Below are 16,247 nucleotides of genomic sequence, written 5' to 3' on the forward strand. Positions count from 1 at the left end.
GGGTATGAGTGGCACCCAGCAGGGACGGAGGTCAGGGAACCTGAGCAAAGGTGGGGGACCCATAGAGGTAACCCTTATAACTGGTGCAGCGATTCCGCTCGTTTGCGTAACCTTTTATTTGCCCACAGCTAGTTTGTCCAGAAAATCCGTCCTGAGAGGGAACTAAAGAAAACACCCAGCAAGCACCACGCGCGCGGAAGGCCTGCAGCAGGGAGCAAGGGTGGTCTCCGCGGTGCCTGAGAATGGAAGGACACAACTTCTCAGCCCCCTTCAATTTCTCCCTGCCGCCTGGATTCGGCAGCCGCCCCACAGACAAGGCGCTGAGTGTCATCCTGGTATTGATGCTGTTGTTCATCATGTTCTCTCTGGGCTGCACCATGGAGTTCAGCAAGATCAAGGCTCACCTCCGCAAACCCAGAGGGGTGTTCGTTGCCCTGGTGGCCCAGTATGGCATCATGCCCCTCACTGCCTTTATTCTGGGCAAGGTCTTCCGTCTGAACAACATCGAGGCGCTGGCCATCCTCATCTGTGGCTGCTCTCCTGGGGGGAACCTGTCTAACCTCTTCAGCCTGGCCATGAAGGGGGACATGAACCTCAGGTAGGACTGAGGGTTAGGAGGGAGTTGGGGGGAGGGGGGAGGGGGGCAGCGGAGACGTCATCATCTGGGGAAGATCTTGGCTGGAACCAGGAGAGAGGTGGGGGTAGGAGCGGGATTAAGGTTAGAGTTGATTGTCAAAGGTTTCTGCTGAGTTGGGGCAAGCTCTGGTCCAAGTGAAAAAAAAACGTCAAGCTGGTCCAGAGGTATCTTAGATACCCCTGAGCTCCAAGCAGTGTCTGAAGGATCGCTTCAAAAGGGCACATATTTCAACCAAAGAGTCCCTCCGATCTGCAGACACCTGCCTGTGCCAGCTGAAAAATCTAGAAGGGGCATAATAGTTCCTGAACATTCCAGGGAAGCCAAGGTGATGTGGAACCAAACGAGCATCTCAAATTCCTGCAGAGACTCCAAAGGCTCTTCCCCAGTATCTGAGCATCCGAGGTGTCTGCTAAGACCCTTCACCCAGTAGTTAGATGTAGCGAGATTGCCATCCAAAGACACCTCAGGTAGAACTGAGGTCCCAGGGCTTGCCCAGATTAGGTCAGGCCCCTCTCAGTCTAAGAAGCTGGGAGAAGGCGAACCACAGCCTGAGCCCAGAGCATCCTGATCAGAAGCAAGCAAGGTCTCACTCCTGAACAGCCAGACTCCTCAGGCTTGGTGGCATATCTGCCCTTCACACAGGTATGACTGGTCATAAATGCCTAGCCCAGGAGGCCCTCTCAGCCTGCTTGGGCAGTCCACATCGTGGCTGAACTCCCTACAGAAGGAGAGCCTCAGGCTTAAGTAGTCTCCTCCCCTGGGCCTGTTCTCAGTGGAGATGTTCAGTGTCAGGTAAAGCAGGGAGCCCAGAGTCTATCTATGTGGGTCTATGAGCACCCTGCCTGTGACGGAACTTTACAAAGGAAAAAGACCCAAGAAACCTCTGCTGGTGCGGAGCGACACTGGGGCACCTGGGGGGAGGGGGCATTAGCCACACTGTACTGCAAGCAAAGGCTTGTCACATCTCAGATGTCTTAATGCATAGTCACTAGCAGAGCAGGGGCACTTTGAGGGGTCTGTGTGTCTGTGGGGGCTGGGGACCGTGTGAAGGACAATGGGTGAGTGTCACAGTCCCATCAACTGCCAGTGAGGCCTCTCCGACACCCCTGGGAGATAAGAGATCAAGAGTGTGGCTGTGCCCAGCTACTTGTTTGGCCTCTGGCTTCAGGGCCCAGATTCCACCAAAGGTGTTGGTGTGGCCACCTTCTGTCAAAGTCCCCTGCTCCCAAGCACGCCTGTCACACTCATACACATTAACCATGCCTCAGTTCCTGCCGGCTGAGTGTGAATAGTATCCTCATGGCCTGCCAGACTTTGAATCCCAGCTGTCCTCAAAGTCACTACTTGCTTTATTGCGATGACAGCAATGGTAGAGACCTGCACTAAACATTCTTTTTAACAAAGTCAAAATTTAAACTTATTTACTTTTCATGGGGGGAGGATCATGAACCACAGGCAGTGGGGGCATGGGGGGGGGAGGCGGGCAGGGGAGGGCAGGGACAGCCTACATAGAATCCCAGGAATCAGATGCTGGAGACCAGACACAAGTGCTGCAGATCTAACTTTATTGTTCAGTATAAAAAGCCTTTGAAGGGCCACCCAGACCATCCAATGCTAGTCTCAAGCACCAATAGCAATCTATCAGGTTGGTGTAGCTATGAGAAAATGGGGGGGGGGGGGGGAAGCAGGGCAAGGTCACCTCAGGAGACTTCTGTTAAGGGGGAAGCAGTCACCGCCCTAGCCTTGGATCCATTTTGAGACTTCGCCAGCATGCTAGGAGTCCTTAGTAGAACAACACCATGTGCAGTGGATCAGGACCGTTCAAGACGTCTTAGGAGCCCCTGATGATTCACTTGCCGTTCTCTGTGGGTCCCTAAAGGTTATCTCCACACTCCCCACAACTATTATGTACATGGGTGTTTTGTCTGCATATACATCTCTCTGCACTGTGTGTGTGCCTAGTGCCCACAGGGGCCAAAAGAGTGTCCTGGATCCCCCTGGGACTGAAGTTACAGATGGTTGTGAGCTGCCATATGGGTGCTGGGAACCAAACCCAGCTGCACCTGAAAGAGCAGCTAGTATTCTTAGACACTGAAGATTCTCTCCAGCCTCCCCTCCCCCCCCCAACAAAGTCCAATTTTATTCTCTTAATGCCCTTGTTGTCCACTGTATGCATCCTGCACTGATCCTTGTTTCAGTGGCTGACATGGATGGGTACCTACAGGAGGGAGTGCCAAAATGGACCACATTCACAGATGAGGAAAGTCTTAAGCTTAGCACCTTTGGCCACGGTCTGGCTGGCTTCAGGGCTGGTGTGTCTATGGATGTTTTGAGAGCTAGCCTGTTCACTGACAACATGAGTGTAGACTGCCTGTCAGTCTCAAAGGCACTGGCCCTCTGATCAGACATGTGTATTATGCAGGAGGGGAATCCACTGTCATCACAGCTTTCTGCTTTTCTTTTTTTTAAAGATTATGTATGTATGTATGTTTTGTTTTTCGAGACAGGGTTTCTCTGTGTAGTCTTGGCTGTCCTCGACTGACTTTGTAGACCAGGCTGGACTCAGACTCACAGCGACCCACCTGCCTCTGCCTCCCAAGTGCTGGGATTACAGGCCTGCACTACCACGCCCAGCTAGATATATTTTTGTATGTTTTGCCTGCATGTATGCACTGTGTACATGTCCTGGTGCCCATGAGTCACTATGTAGGTGCTGGGAGTTGAACCTAGTCCTCTAAAAGAGCAGCCAGTGCTTTTAATGGTTGCGCCGTCTCTCCAGCTCTCAGCTTTTCAAGAGAAGATTGAAGCTCCATTTTTACGTAAAATGTCCAAAATTTCAAACATCATCATCAGGTCATCCAAATGTATCCAAAAGGCTGTACAAAGCAAGCAGTGTTTAAAGGCCAGATGTGGCTCCAAGGCCTACTTTAAGGCCTCTCTTGAAGCTCACTATGTTCCTCTTAGAGCTACAAGTATGGTGAGACTCTTATTACTCCATTTTACTCACTAGGAAACAGAAGTCAAGGTCAAAGGTCTCCCAATAGCTGAACAAAAGTTGTGTCCAGATCCAGCTTCAGCCTCTCCCATCAATAATTTTTCTTCCAAATGGATTAAATCTGAGATGGGACCCAGGAAACGTGGCTCCACACACAGTGGACTGGGCCCTTTCACATCAATCCTCAATCAAGAAAACGCCCTAGTCTAGTCTATAAACCAATTCTATAAAAGGTACTTTCTCGATTAAGATTCCTTCTTCTGAGGGGCATGGTGGTACATGCCTTTAATCCCAGCACTCAGGAGGCAGAGGCAGGTGGATCACTGTGAGTTCAAGGCCAACCTGGTCTACAAAGTGAGTCCAGGACAGCCAAGGCTACAGAGAAACCCTGTCTCTAAAAACAACAACAACAACAAAAACAAAACAAAACAACAACAACAAAAGATTCCTTCTTCCCAGATGACCCTAGTTTGTGTCAAGTAGACACAAAAACTGGCCAGCACAGCTAGGCATGTCAGGAAAATAACTGTAGACCTACTGTGTGGTTTGCTGCACTTACATGTTGTGAGACACTTCCAATTCCATGGGCTGCTTCTGTAGGCAGCACGGCTCCCTTGCCCCCAGGGTGAGAGCATGTGTACTAAAAGCAGGAATTGGGGGTCATGGGGTTCACACATTGTGAGCAAGGACACTGAGGTTACTCCACCTCACACTTCCTCACACAGGGAATCTGAGTCTTTTGATTTGGAATCACCAGGCCTTGTCTTTGTTTGCTTGCTTGCCTTTGGAGACAGGGTTTCTCGGCATAGCCCTGGAATTTGCTCTGTAGAGTAGGCTGGCCTCAAAGGCGATTTGAGTATGTTGTCTCTCCACAGCATGGGACTTACATGTATATGCTGATAATGATGTCATACACGGTGCTTCTTTCTTAGTCAACTCAAATACTATTTTTTTTCTTGACAGGTTTAATAAATATTTTACTGTCTACAAAGATATTTCCTAAATTTCCTTTGAAAAACTTGAAAATGTTTACCTTTCACATGGAAATCTTTTGCTTTTGTATTTAGAGGAGGTATTTCTCTGTGTAGTCCTAGACTCATTTTGTAGACCAGGCTGGCTGTCCTTGAACTCACAGAGATCCTCCTGCCTCTGCATCCCAAGTGCTAGGATTACAGGTGTGCACAACCAGGCCCATCACATGAACTCTATGTTTTGCTTTGGTTTTGGTTTTTTCAAGATAACAGGGTTTCTCTGTTTAACAGCTCTGGCTGACCTGGAGCTCACTCTGTAGACCAGGCTGTCCTGGAACTCAGAGAGATGTACCTGCCTCTGCCTCCCAAGCGCTGGGATTAAAGGTGTGCACCACCATGCCCCGCTCACATGGAACTTTCCCCCCCAAGACAGGGTTTCTCTGTGTAGCCTTAGTTGTCCTAGACTCACTTGGTAGACCAGGCTGACCTCAAACTCACAGCGATCCGCCTGCCTCTGCCTCCTGAGTGCTGGGACCCAGCTCTCACATGGAACTCTTAAGTCAATTTAGGACTTATTTTTATAAGTGATCTAATCTTATATTTTCCATATAAGTAATTTTAAGTACCACTCATTTTTTCCTCCAGTAGTAATATGTAGTACCGCCTCTCTATTAGTGAAATACTCTAGAGCGTGTGTCTGGACTACCATTATTGGTCAATGTGGCTCTCTTTCTAGTACATTTTCTTATTCTTTTTTTCCTTGGCTTTTCAAGATGGTTTCTCTGTGTAGCCCTGGCTGTCCTGGACTCCCTTTGTAGAACAGGTTGGCCTCGAACTCACAGCGATCTGCCTGCCTCTGCCTCCCGAGTGCTGGGATTAAAGGCTTGCACTACCATGCCCGGCACATTTTCTTAATTACAGTCACTTTACAGGTCCTCATATCTTTATGAAGATGCTAACAATTGTTCACCTTTCTACTCCAGCCCCCAACATATTTACACTGGTTTTGAGACTATCTACTTCGGCGTATGTTTCCAGAGAGATAGAGTCCATCCGAACGGGGAAGGCACGGCAATAGGTGAGGAAGGCATGGCAAGAGCAGGAAGTTCATCCTCATACAAAAAATAGTAAAAGCAGACAGGAAGTGGGGTCAGGCTATAAAACCTCAAAGCCCACCCTACCCCACCCCCCTAACATGCTTCCTCCACAAATCTCTACAGCCATCCCTCACAGCATCAGCAACTGGGGCCCAGGCAAGTACATGAGCATCTGAGACATTTCTCACGCAAACCACCTCACCTCCTCTACAGTCATCTCTCCATTCCGCCAGGACTATGATATAGAGCGCTTGGGTTTCTTACAGAATCCCTCCAGGAAAGACACTCATTGCTAAATATAATTTTGTGATTATAAATGCCATCTTTTACATTTTTCCACTAATGGCATGTCTGATCCAAATTTATCTTATATTACTCATGTGTTCACAAACCCTCTTAATTTTTTAGAGTTATAATGGAACTTTTGCTCTATGATCAATCCTTAAGGGAAAAAAAAGTTTATTTCCCTATGTATTCCTATTTCTCTTGCTGTGTATACTGCAATGTATGAGGTGATAGCACTATGCTGTTTTATCCCTTTTATTGTAGGAAATCTACAATTATAGGAAATGCAGTAACTGTTTACCACTAGCTTTTGCTTTCAATCACTTTACATCCTGATCACACCCCCTTCCCCTCCTCTCTTCCAGTCCCACCCTCACGCCCCGCTTCCCCAATTCACCCCCTTCTTTCTCAGAGAAGGGGAGACCCCCAAGGGGCACCAACCCACCCAGCACCTCAAGCTGCAGCAGAACTAAGCGCATCCACACCCACTGAGGTCTGACAAGGCAGCCCAGGGGAAAGGGACCCAGAGACGGACAACAGCGTCAGAGGCAGCCCCTACTCCAGTTGTTAGGGGACCGACATGTTGACCAAGCTGGACATCTGCTACATACGTGTAGGGGGTCTGGGTCCAGCCCATGCATGCTCTTTGGTTTGTGGTTCAGGCTCTGTGAGCCCCCATAGGTCCAGGTTGGTTGACTCTGTAGGTCTTGTGGTGCCCTTGACCCCTCCAGCGCCCTCTATCCTTCCTCCCACTCTTCCACAGAACTCCCTGAGCTTGGCCTATTGTTTGGTTGTGCGTCTCTGCATCCGTTTCCATCAGCTGCTGAATGAAAACTATCAGAAGTGTAATGCCAGGCTCCTGTCTGCAAGCACAGCAGAGTATCATTAACAACCATTAAAGGTTTTTAATGAGAAACTCTTAGTACATATCACTCTAAAAATCAGGATTCTCTTGTAGACCAGGCCGGCCTCGGACTCAACAGTCCAGGACAGGCAAGGCTACACCCTTGAGAAACCCTGTTTCAAAAAACAAAAAACAAAAATTAGGATTCTCAGCTGGGAGTAATAGCAGCACACCCCTTTAATCAGTCAGGAGTCAGGGAGGCAGAGGCAGGTGGATCACTGAGCTCAAGGCCAGCATGGTCTACAAAGCAAGTCCAGGACAGGGCAAGGCTACACAGAGAAACCCTCTCTTGAAAACAAACAAAAAAATCTCCACTGTTGATGTACTAAACTTTTATAACATTAAATCTTGTTAAATTTTTTTCTCCATGTCTTAATTAGGGTTTCTAATATTGTGATATAATAGCATGTCCAAAAGCAACTTGAGGAGAAAGGGTTAATTTTGCTTTACACTTCCACATCACAGGCCACCACTGAGGGAAGTGAAGACAAGAACCTGAGCGAGCTGAAGCAGAAGCCCGTGGAGGGACGCTGCTTACCAGCCGGCTCCTCACGGCTTGCTCGGTCTGCTTTATCCTAGCATCTAGGACCACCAGCTCAGGGGTGGCACGTACAGTGAGGTGGGCCTTTCTACTACCCATCAAGAAAAAAATTCTTTAAATCAAAATGGTACTTTCTCCAATAAAGTATATGGGGTTTGAGGACATTGGACAGATGTGTACTTATATCTATCAGTCAATTACTATTGCGATTTGGACTAAGTCAAAACTCTTCTAGTATTCACCTTCTTTACAAGCCAAAAAAAAAAAAAAAAAAAAAAAAAAAGAACAGTATATTTACTGCCCAAGAAAAAGGCATAAAGTACGCGGCAGTGTTAGGCACACAGAAGGTACTCAAACATCTAATGGCTTTTTCTTTGTTCTTCTATCTCCCACTCAGCATTGTGATGACCACTTGTTCAACCTTCAGTGCCTTGGGCATGATGCCTCTCCTCTTATACATCTACACCAAAGGGATCTACGATGGGAACCTTCAGGACAAGGTGCCTTATGTAGGCATCATCGTATCACTGGTCATGGTCCTCATCCCTTGCACCATAGGGATCTTCCTCAAGACCAAAAAGCCAAGATATGTACCCTACATCATCAAGGTAAGAGCATGGTACCTGAGCAATCACCACCACACGGGCTACCTAGGAAGAGAGGTTTACCTTGACTCGCTGTCCTAGGGGCTCTACTTCAATGCTGGATCACCTGGCAAGGGCAGCTCACCAAAGCACAAGCACCTGTCGGGTCAGATACATTCTAAGACGGAGCAGAGTGGGTAGCACAGGACCCCTATTCCTTTTCTTTTCTTTTTTTTTAAAATTTATTATGTATACAGTATGCATCAGAGTACATTATAGATGGCTGTGAGCCACCATCTGGTTGCTGGGAACTGAACTCATGACCTCTGGAAGAGTAGTCAGTGCTTTCAGCCGCTGAGCCATCTCTCCAGCCCCCCTATTCCTTTTCAATATCATGTCCCCGATGACCTTAGAACCTTCTGTACGGCTCCACATCCCGAGGCCACAGTGCTTCTGAGCAGCATCACCCCAAGGTGATGGTGCACATGTGGGGAAGTGGATGGAGATCACACAACCAAACCACAACAGGCTTCCCTTCCTTATTACAGACACAAAATAACATCTATTCCTGCTGTACCTACTACTTCATGGGATTGTTAACATGCACAAACACTTTTGAAGAGTCGGGAGAAAAAGTGAACACGGTGTATAGATACATTCACACACACCTTAATATAATTACAATAAAATTAAGCGTATGCTCCTTGATGCTTAAAGTCTCTGCCATACACTTTGAGGATTCACTGTCTTCAGTCTGTCATTTGAAAAAAGTTACCCTGGCCAGGCGGTGGTGGCACACTCCTTTAATCTCAGCACTCGGAAGGCAAAGGCAGACAGATCTCTGTGAGTTTGAGGCCAGCCTGGTCTACAATGCGAGTCCAGGACAGCCAAGGCTACACAGAGAAACCCTATCTCGAGAAACAAACAAAAGTTACCCATAAGAGAACCCCTACCCAGATCTAGCCAATGGACAAGATATTCTCCCCAGTTGAGTGGAGAGTGGGGTATAACTTTCACACGTACTCTGGTGCCTCATATTTGACCACGTCCCCTGGATGGAGAGACCTGGTGGCAGTCAGAGGAAGGATAGCAGGCTACCAAGAAGAGACTTGATACCCTATGAGCATATCCAGGGGGAGGAGGTCTCCCTCAGTCACAGTCATAGGGGAGAGGAGTAAGGGGAAAATGGGAGGGAGGGGACAATGGGAGGATACAAGGGATGGGATAACCATTGAGATGTAGTAAGAATAAATTAATAAAATAAAATTTTTTAAAAAGAGAGAGAGAAATAAAATACAGCAATTGCAGGCAAATGAGTATGTGGCCTTTAAGAAGACTACTGAAGGCCGGAAGGCCAGGCTGGGATTTACATATGGCAGGAGAGAGGCCAAATAGAGTATGGAGAACAACAAGACAAATCTGGCCCTTTGACTGGCTAGAAAAGACTACAAGGAATAATAAACACTTCCAGGATGCCATGACTAGGGTGGAAGTTGAAAGACGGGTTAACAGAAGTTTGAAGGAACACGGCAGTCACAGGGAGGGTAGGGTACTACTATGTCCTTGCTTGCCCTCGGACGAATGTGACTACCCATATTCCAAGAGCTCGACCCTCTTTGGCCTCCTCTATATAGCAAGTTCTACACGGGCAGCCAGGCCTACACATCAAAAAGCAAACATCACACACGGGACTAAAAAGAAAACTAAAGCCAAGTCAAAGCTTAATCATTACATAATAGGGTATAACTGAGTTTTTGGGTTTTTTGTTTTGTTTTTCGCTATGTATTTCTTTATACAAAAGATGGAAAACAAAGACTTAAAATTTACAAATTTTTGACATTTCCGAGCATGCTGCAAAGTACACTCCAAACACATCCTTATGCTTCATGATAAAAAGCCCCCAAGCATTTTACCAGAATCCACCTACTAACGGTCCTCACTGGTGCATAGAAGATGTAAATTTAACTATTATAAAAACATGCCATTACCCCCAATAACTGCTTTTATGGCACTGACCTGCGGGAGGGGGCATGATAGATTTGCTGAGTTTATAATGCTATTACCCATTTCTGGACTTTCTCATCTAGTTTCCAAGTCACACAAGCGAGCTGGCTCTTTTGGGTTATACATTATTTGGAATCAGAGTAGGCTATGTAGTTCAACCACTTGCTTCAAGTGACTCTTGGCAATTCCCACAAGTCCAGATCACACTAAAACAGTGGTTCTCAACCTTACTAATGCTGGCCCTTTAATACAGTTCATGTTGTGGTCACCCCCAACCACAAAATTACTTGTTGCTACTTCCCAACTGTAATTTTGCTACTGTTATGAATCGTAATGGAAGTACGTTTTCCGATGGTCTTAAGGGACCCCTGTAAAAGGTTCATTCAGCCCACAAAGGGGTTGCTACCCACAAGTCGAGAACCACTGCCCTCAAGGAGTAAAGTTATGGCTGGTTCTAGTGAGCTCTGAAATATTTGTGTGGAGAGTCTTGAGCAAATGTGTACAGACTGAAAATGTCACTTCAGCTTCACAGGACCAGAATGCTCATCCCTTCACAGGGGTATAGCACTTCACTGAGAATGTCACAGCAGTCCGGAGTTATGTCAAAAGCAGCTTGCGGTGCTTAGCTGCACTTTAGCCATTCATTTGAAATATTAGCCAAATATTTTCCAGCTACTAATAAATCCAGAAAGATGGAAAATAAAGGCTCTTGGTATTCTTTGATCGCTGCTACCAATTCCTGCCTCCCCGTTCCTTCCCTTCTAATGGCCTGCCTCTTGTTCCCATGTCCAGGCAGGGACGATCATCACTCTCTTGCTCAGTGTGGCTGTCACAGTCCTCTCTGTCATCAATGTAGGCAACAGCATCATATTTGTCATGACCCCGCACTTACTGGCTACTTCCTCCCTGATGCCTTTTACTGGCTTCCTGCTGGGCTACATTCTCTCGGCTCTCTTCCAACTCAAGCCAAGGTAGGTCATTTTAGGTCCCATTGTCCCCGGAGTTTGTCTTACTGTCTTTTTGGAAAGGATAAGGAGTGTTACGGACCTTGAGATATGGGCCAAGCATTTGCCTTGCATAGGTCCAAAAGTAACAACTGAACAAGGACTTTGGGCCATGAGAAATAGTAGGGGTGGGACGCTAAGAGCAAAGCTGGCCTTCTCCAGTGCGGAGATCCTGCCTCCTGGAACTGCCTGGCAGTTGATGGCACTGGGGTAGCTTTAATGTCACTCCTTTCTCATGCTCACTCTTCCTCCTAACAAGGCTTGAATTCTTGACAAGGACTATGTCAGGTGAAAGTTAAGCTAAGTGGTACTCCAAGCTCAGGGCTTTAGCTCCAGTGCAACCCACCTCGCAAACACAGCCACTGTACAACCTGAGGGTCTGTGGGAACATCAGAGGCTTTTCCTCCTGTTAGTTTAAACAGACAAATACTTACGTGGGAGTCTAACATCAATTAATGCAGTGGTTCTCAACCCTCCTAAGCTGTGACCCTTTAATAGCTCCTTGTGTTGTGCTGACCACTAGCCACAAACCTTTCATTGCTACTTCTTAACTGTAATGTTGCTACTGTTGTGAATCATAATGTAAATCTGTTTTCCAACGGTCTTAGGTGGCCTGCAAAAGGGTCATTCATCCCCAAAGGGTAGTGACCTACAAGTTGAGAACTCCTGCATAGGCAGAATCTCCCCTACTCTCTAATAGAAAGTCATTTCCAAAACACACACAAAATCCACTATTACAACTATATTAGTAATGATGAAATTACTGTGCCTGTACTACACAAGGCAAAAAAAAAGCTAGCTGCCCACGACCACAGTGCTACAGTTCTACTGGTCCTGGGAGCTATAGATCACGATGGCCATAGCACCAAGGGCCATAACAGTAATCCCTTGTCACTTACTAAAGCTGCTAAGTTACTTAACAAACTTGGAGCTAAATAGGCTATGTGTGTATTCAAATATAAACACCCTGCTCTTCAAGCACGACTAGGGAAGCAGCATTCAAAGACACAGACTGAAGCTGACATTGCTAAAGATATGTAAGCTACAAACAGGCACAGGATGAGGTCTGCAACATTTCAACCTCCCACTATCTGGTCAAAGACTAACAAACTAGGAAACGATACTGATTCCCAGTTTCACTAATCTGCCAGTCACTTTCAAGTTTTAATTTGTCAATTCTATAAAGCAGACAAAATTTCCAAACCACTCAAAGGCCTCCTTGGGGCCAGGCAGATGTAACGCAGTAGTACATGCCTAGTACAGACAAGGCCAAGTAATCCCAAACATATGCATGCATGTGAAAAGGCACGTGCACACACAGCCTTTTATAAACTTCCTGTACCTTTTAGGCACTATCCTTCCTGTGGTTAGACTGGTATGAGAAATCTGGCCTTCTCCAAACCCATGTGTACTTTAACTTCCTATTTCCTCCCGTCTTCCTATATACTGAGTGCTGTGGGTCTACAGTATCAGAGAGGGGAAGGGCAGGCCCAGTAGCTGCCACCGCCGTGTTGAGCATCCTCTTTTCCCACCCACAGGTGCAGACGCACCATCAGCATGGAGACAGGATTCCAAAACATCCAACTCTGTTCTACCATCCTCAATGTGACCTTTCCCCCTGAGGTCATTGGACCGCTCTTCTTCTTCCCTCTTCTCTACATGATTTTCCAACTTGCAGAAGGGCTGCTCTTCATTATTATCTTCCGGTGCTACGAGAAAATCAAGCCTCCCAAGAGTGAGTACCAACACGAGGGTGTCAGTGGGGACCTGAATCAGGATTGCAAGAGACTTTAAAGAGTGAAGGCCGTTTCCATCAATAACACTGCACTTCCACTGCTTTAGCTGAGAATAGCTAGTCATTGCTTTGTTGACTCCACAGGAGAGCCTTCACTGTAACAGGACAGAACTCCTTTGGGCCTAGGAGAGTTCAAGGCATTCTTTAGTAATCAGTGTTCTGTGACTGGGTCAGAGCGTTAGCCACTAGTGCCAAAAGGGAAAGCACAGGACAATCCTAACACAACAGAACCAAAAAAGCGATTCCATTCTGATTATACACTAATTTAATCCAAAACTTAATTACATAACTGGTATGATTTGTACTGATTACTAGAATACTGTATTCATAGTAAATTATGTGCAGAACATAATTAAACTTCAAAAAAAGGCCCAGAATCCCTCTGAGGGAGTGAAGAGCACTAGCAGGGGCTGGGGAGTTAAGAAGGCCTGGTTGATCTTCCACAGCCCTCAAGGCAGCTCCTAACCCTGTAACTCCAGTCCCAGAGGGAGCGCTCCTCCAGCCTCCATGGACACTGTGTGCAGTGCAAAGACACACATGCAGGACAATGCCCATACACATTAACAGAAACTGTATCCGTCTCTAAAAAATACTTCTTCATGTGGAGCTGTAGGACTTGATCTCCGTCACTCAGGCTTAGCAGTGACCATCTTCACCTGCTGCAGGGGATTATGTGCCAAGGCACTGGTTTTGTGGTACTGATCACAGAACTGAGTAGCTCATGTGGACCAAGTAAACACTACCCATGGTGTTAAGGAGCGTAGGCTAACCTCAAACTGGAGACTCTTCAGCCTCCAGGTGCTCATCAAATTACATGTCAAGTACTATGTCCAGCCATGTCTTTTTAGTACTGGAAATCAAACCCAGGACTTAGGCATGCTCAGGAAGCATTCCACCAGAGCAGCATGCCAGGGACCCTCATGTCTTTTAAACGAAAACTCAGTATTACTTTATAACACCCATTTCCTAACCCAAATTCTTCTACTGCATCATTTCCAGTAAAACCAAGGCTGAGATTCTTTTTGAGGCCCAGGAACTATGATTCTCACGCCAAGACAGATACAAAACTTTGGTAGAATTAACCATGCTAACCAATGTCAATGTCCCCTAGGCAACTGTGATCTTGGTTATCAAGGAGCCAAAGGCGAAATCAAAGAGCTGACCACACTGCAAATTCCCTGAAAGCTCTGGCTCAAAACTAGCCTGGTAAAGAACCTAAGGCTGAGCCTTATCTCCGAAATAACTTAAGTCATTTATTACCCAGTAGGCAACACTTTGAACAAACAGCACAAGGGACACTGCTTCTAGAGCCATCAGTTAGGTTCCAGGTTTAAAGTTGGGGTCCCAGAAAGACCTGTAATAACCTTCAATGGTAACTGGGAAGGTCATGGCATGTCAAAAGCCTACCCAGCCATGACACACCTCCAACAAGGGTATACACCTCCTAATCCTTCCCAAACAATTCTTCCAAGTGAAAACAAAGCATTCATTCAAATATATGAGCCCAAAGAGACCGTTCTCATTCAAACTAGAATCTTACTTTTTGGTTTTTTGAGACAGGGTTTCTCTGTGTAGCCTTGGTTGTCCTGAACTCACTTTGTAGACCAGGCTGGCCTCAAACTCTGAGATCCACCTGCCTCTGCTTCCCAAGTGCTAGGACTAAAGGCATGCACCACCAAGCCCAGCACAATTTTAACTCTCCCTATTTTAATTTCACAGAAAAAACAAAAATGATCTATAAGGCTGCAGCAACTGAAGAAGCTATTCCAGCAGCTCTGGAAAAAGGCACCCACAACGGGAATATTCCTCCTGCACCCAGCCCTTCCCCCAACGGCCTGCATTCTGGGCAGATGGCATGTCAGAATGACTGTGAAAACTCAGAAGCAGCAAGAAAAGAATACCAAGCTCTGCCTCAATGTCTAGCACTTTCAGCAAATCCATCAGCAGCAACCTAAATCCTAACCTGAGACAGAGGGGCATCTATCAAGGAACCGTCACCCATCCTCAATTTGTTATTTGCTTAAAACTTAAACACGGCCACGCAAAGTGGTTCATGCCTAGAATCCCAACGCTCAGAAACTTAAGGTCAACCTTAAGGTACAAAACAAGCCAGTCTCACGAAACCAAAAATCCTTTTCCGTGGCTATGAGCTGAAGGCTAAAGCAAGCCTGCACTTGTCCTGCTCTCTACAGCAGTATTTGATAAGCATTAATGTCACTATTTCTAAACTTACCAGTAAGCAGGTGCTTTGTTCTTTAAACATCTACAACCTGTTTCAAGTTGTAACTCAAAAGGAAAGAAACAGCCAAGGTGTGGTGGCATATGCCTTTAATCCAAGCACTGGGGAGGCAGAAGCAGGTGGATCACTGTGAGTTTGAGACCAGCCTGGCCTACAAAGTGAGTCCAGGACAGCCAGGGCTACACAGAGAAATCCTGTCTTGGAGGGAAAAAAAAAGGAAATAAACTACAACAAATAATAGTTGTAACTTATGAAGCTCCTGTTTTTCCTTTCCAACATGATTTGGGTTTAAAAGTGTTAATATCAAATACACACAAAAGCAATTAACAGGACAAAACTGCCATTCACTACCACAATGAAAGGGTTTCGGGGCTGGAGAGATGGCTCAGGTTAGAAGCACTGGCTGTTCTTCCAAAGACCCTGAATTCAATTCCCAGCAACCACATGGTGGCTTACAGCCATCTATAATGGGATCTGGTGCCCTCTTCTGGTGTGCAGGCACATGTGCAGGCAGAACACTGTATGCATAATTTTTTTAAAAGGGGTTTCAAATACCAGAAGCAAAGAAACTATTAAAAGGTCAAGTAACAAGCCAACTCAACTTCACACACATTCTGTTTACCTCTCAGTGGCATCAAGCATTCCAAAAACTTGGGGGAAGCATGACTGTGCAGAAAAAAACCTGAACCCTCAAAATCTAGGTCATCTAAGCATTTTTCACTTTTTACTTAGATACTAAACAAAACTGAAAGATGAACAAACTACCCATTGCATGAACAGCTGAACATGGTTAGCTTTTCTATTTCTCGCCAGCAATCAGGTACAACTGAGGCCACAGCATTAGGGCACCTATTTGGGTCTAACGAACATTCTCAAGAATGGCCACTAGGGTTCATCTTTACGCGTTTTTACAAATGGCATGGTGGCATAGGCCTTTAAAGCAACATGTTCACATGCCTGAAGTAGCAGGTGGCTTGCATCATGTTTGAGGCCAGCCTGGGCTACACCTTGCCAAACAAAACCAACTACATAGTAATGCCAGCAACTTTGGGAAGGGCACAAGAGGATGACAACTGAGGCCATCGACTACATAGCAAGTTGAAAGCCTAGGGTATAAGACAGTACCAACATACCCACAAAACTATTCAGCTTTACAATTTGGGGTTCATCTGCTTACTGTCTCTAACATGC

General features: G+C 46.3%; 1 protein-coding gene across 1 annotated transcript; it reads left to right on the forward strand.

Moving 5' to 3' along the window:
* Window positions 1–161: 161 nt before the first annotated feature.
* On the forward strand, window positions 162–15,277 carry SLC10A1 (solute carrier family 10 member 1). The gene is made up of 5 exons (XM_084792831.1): window positions 162–598; window positions 7,828–8,038; window positions 10,811–10,989; window positions 12,561–12,757; window positions 14,537–15,277. The coding sequence occupies exons 1-5, from the start codon at window positions 243–245 to the stop codon at window positions 14,770–14,772; spliced, it is 1,179 nt and encodes a 392-aa protein (XP_084648957.1). The 5' UTR covers window positions 162–242; the 3' UTR covers window positions 14,773–15,277.
* Window positions 15,278–16,247: the final 970 nt, after the last annotated feature.

Source organism: Acomys minous (genome assembly GCF_964271855.1).
Source record: "Acomys minous genome assembly, chromosome: 8".
In the NCBI taxonomy this organism is placed as follows: Eukaryota; Metazoa; Chordata; class Mammalia; order Rodentia; family Muridae; genus Acomys; species Acomys minous.

Coding starts and splice junctions, on each gene's coding strand:
- SLC10A1 (XM_084792831.1), top strand. CDS start 243: ATGGAAGGACACAACTTCTCAGCCCCCTTCAATTTCTCCCTGCCGCCT. Junction 10,990..12,560: donor CTCTTCCAACTCAAGCCAAG/GTAGGTCATTTT, acceptor TCCCACCCACAG/GTGCAGACGCACCATCAGCA. Junction 12,758..14,536: donor GAAAATCAAGCCTCCCAAGA/GTGAGTACCAAC, acceptor TTAATTTCACAG/AAAAAACAAAAATGATCTAT.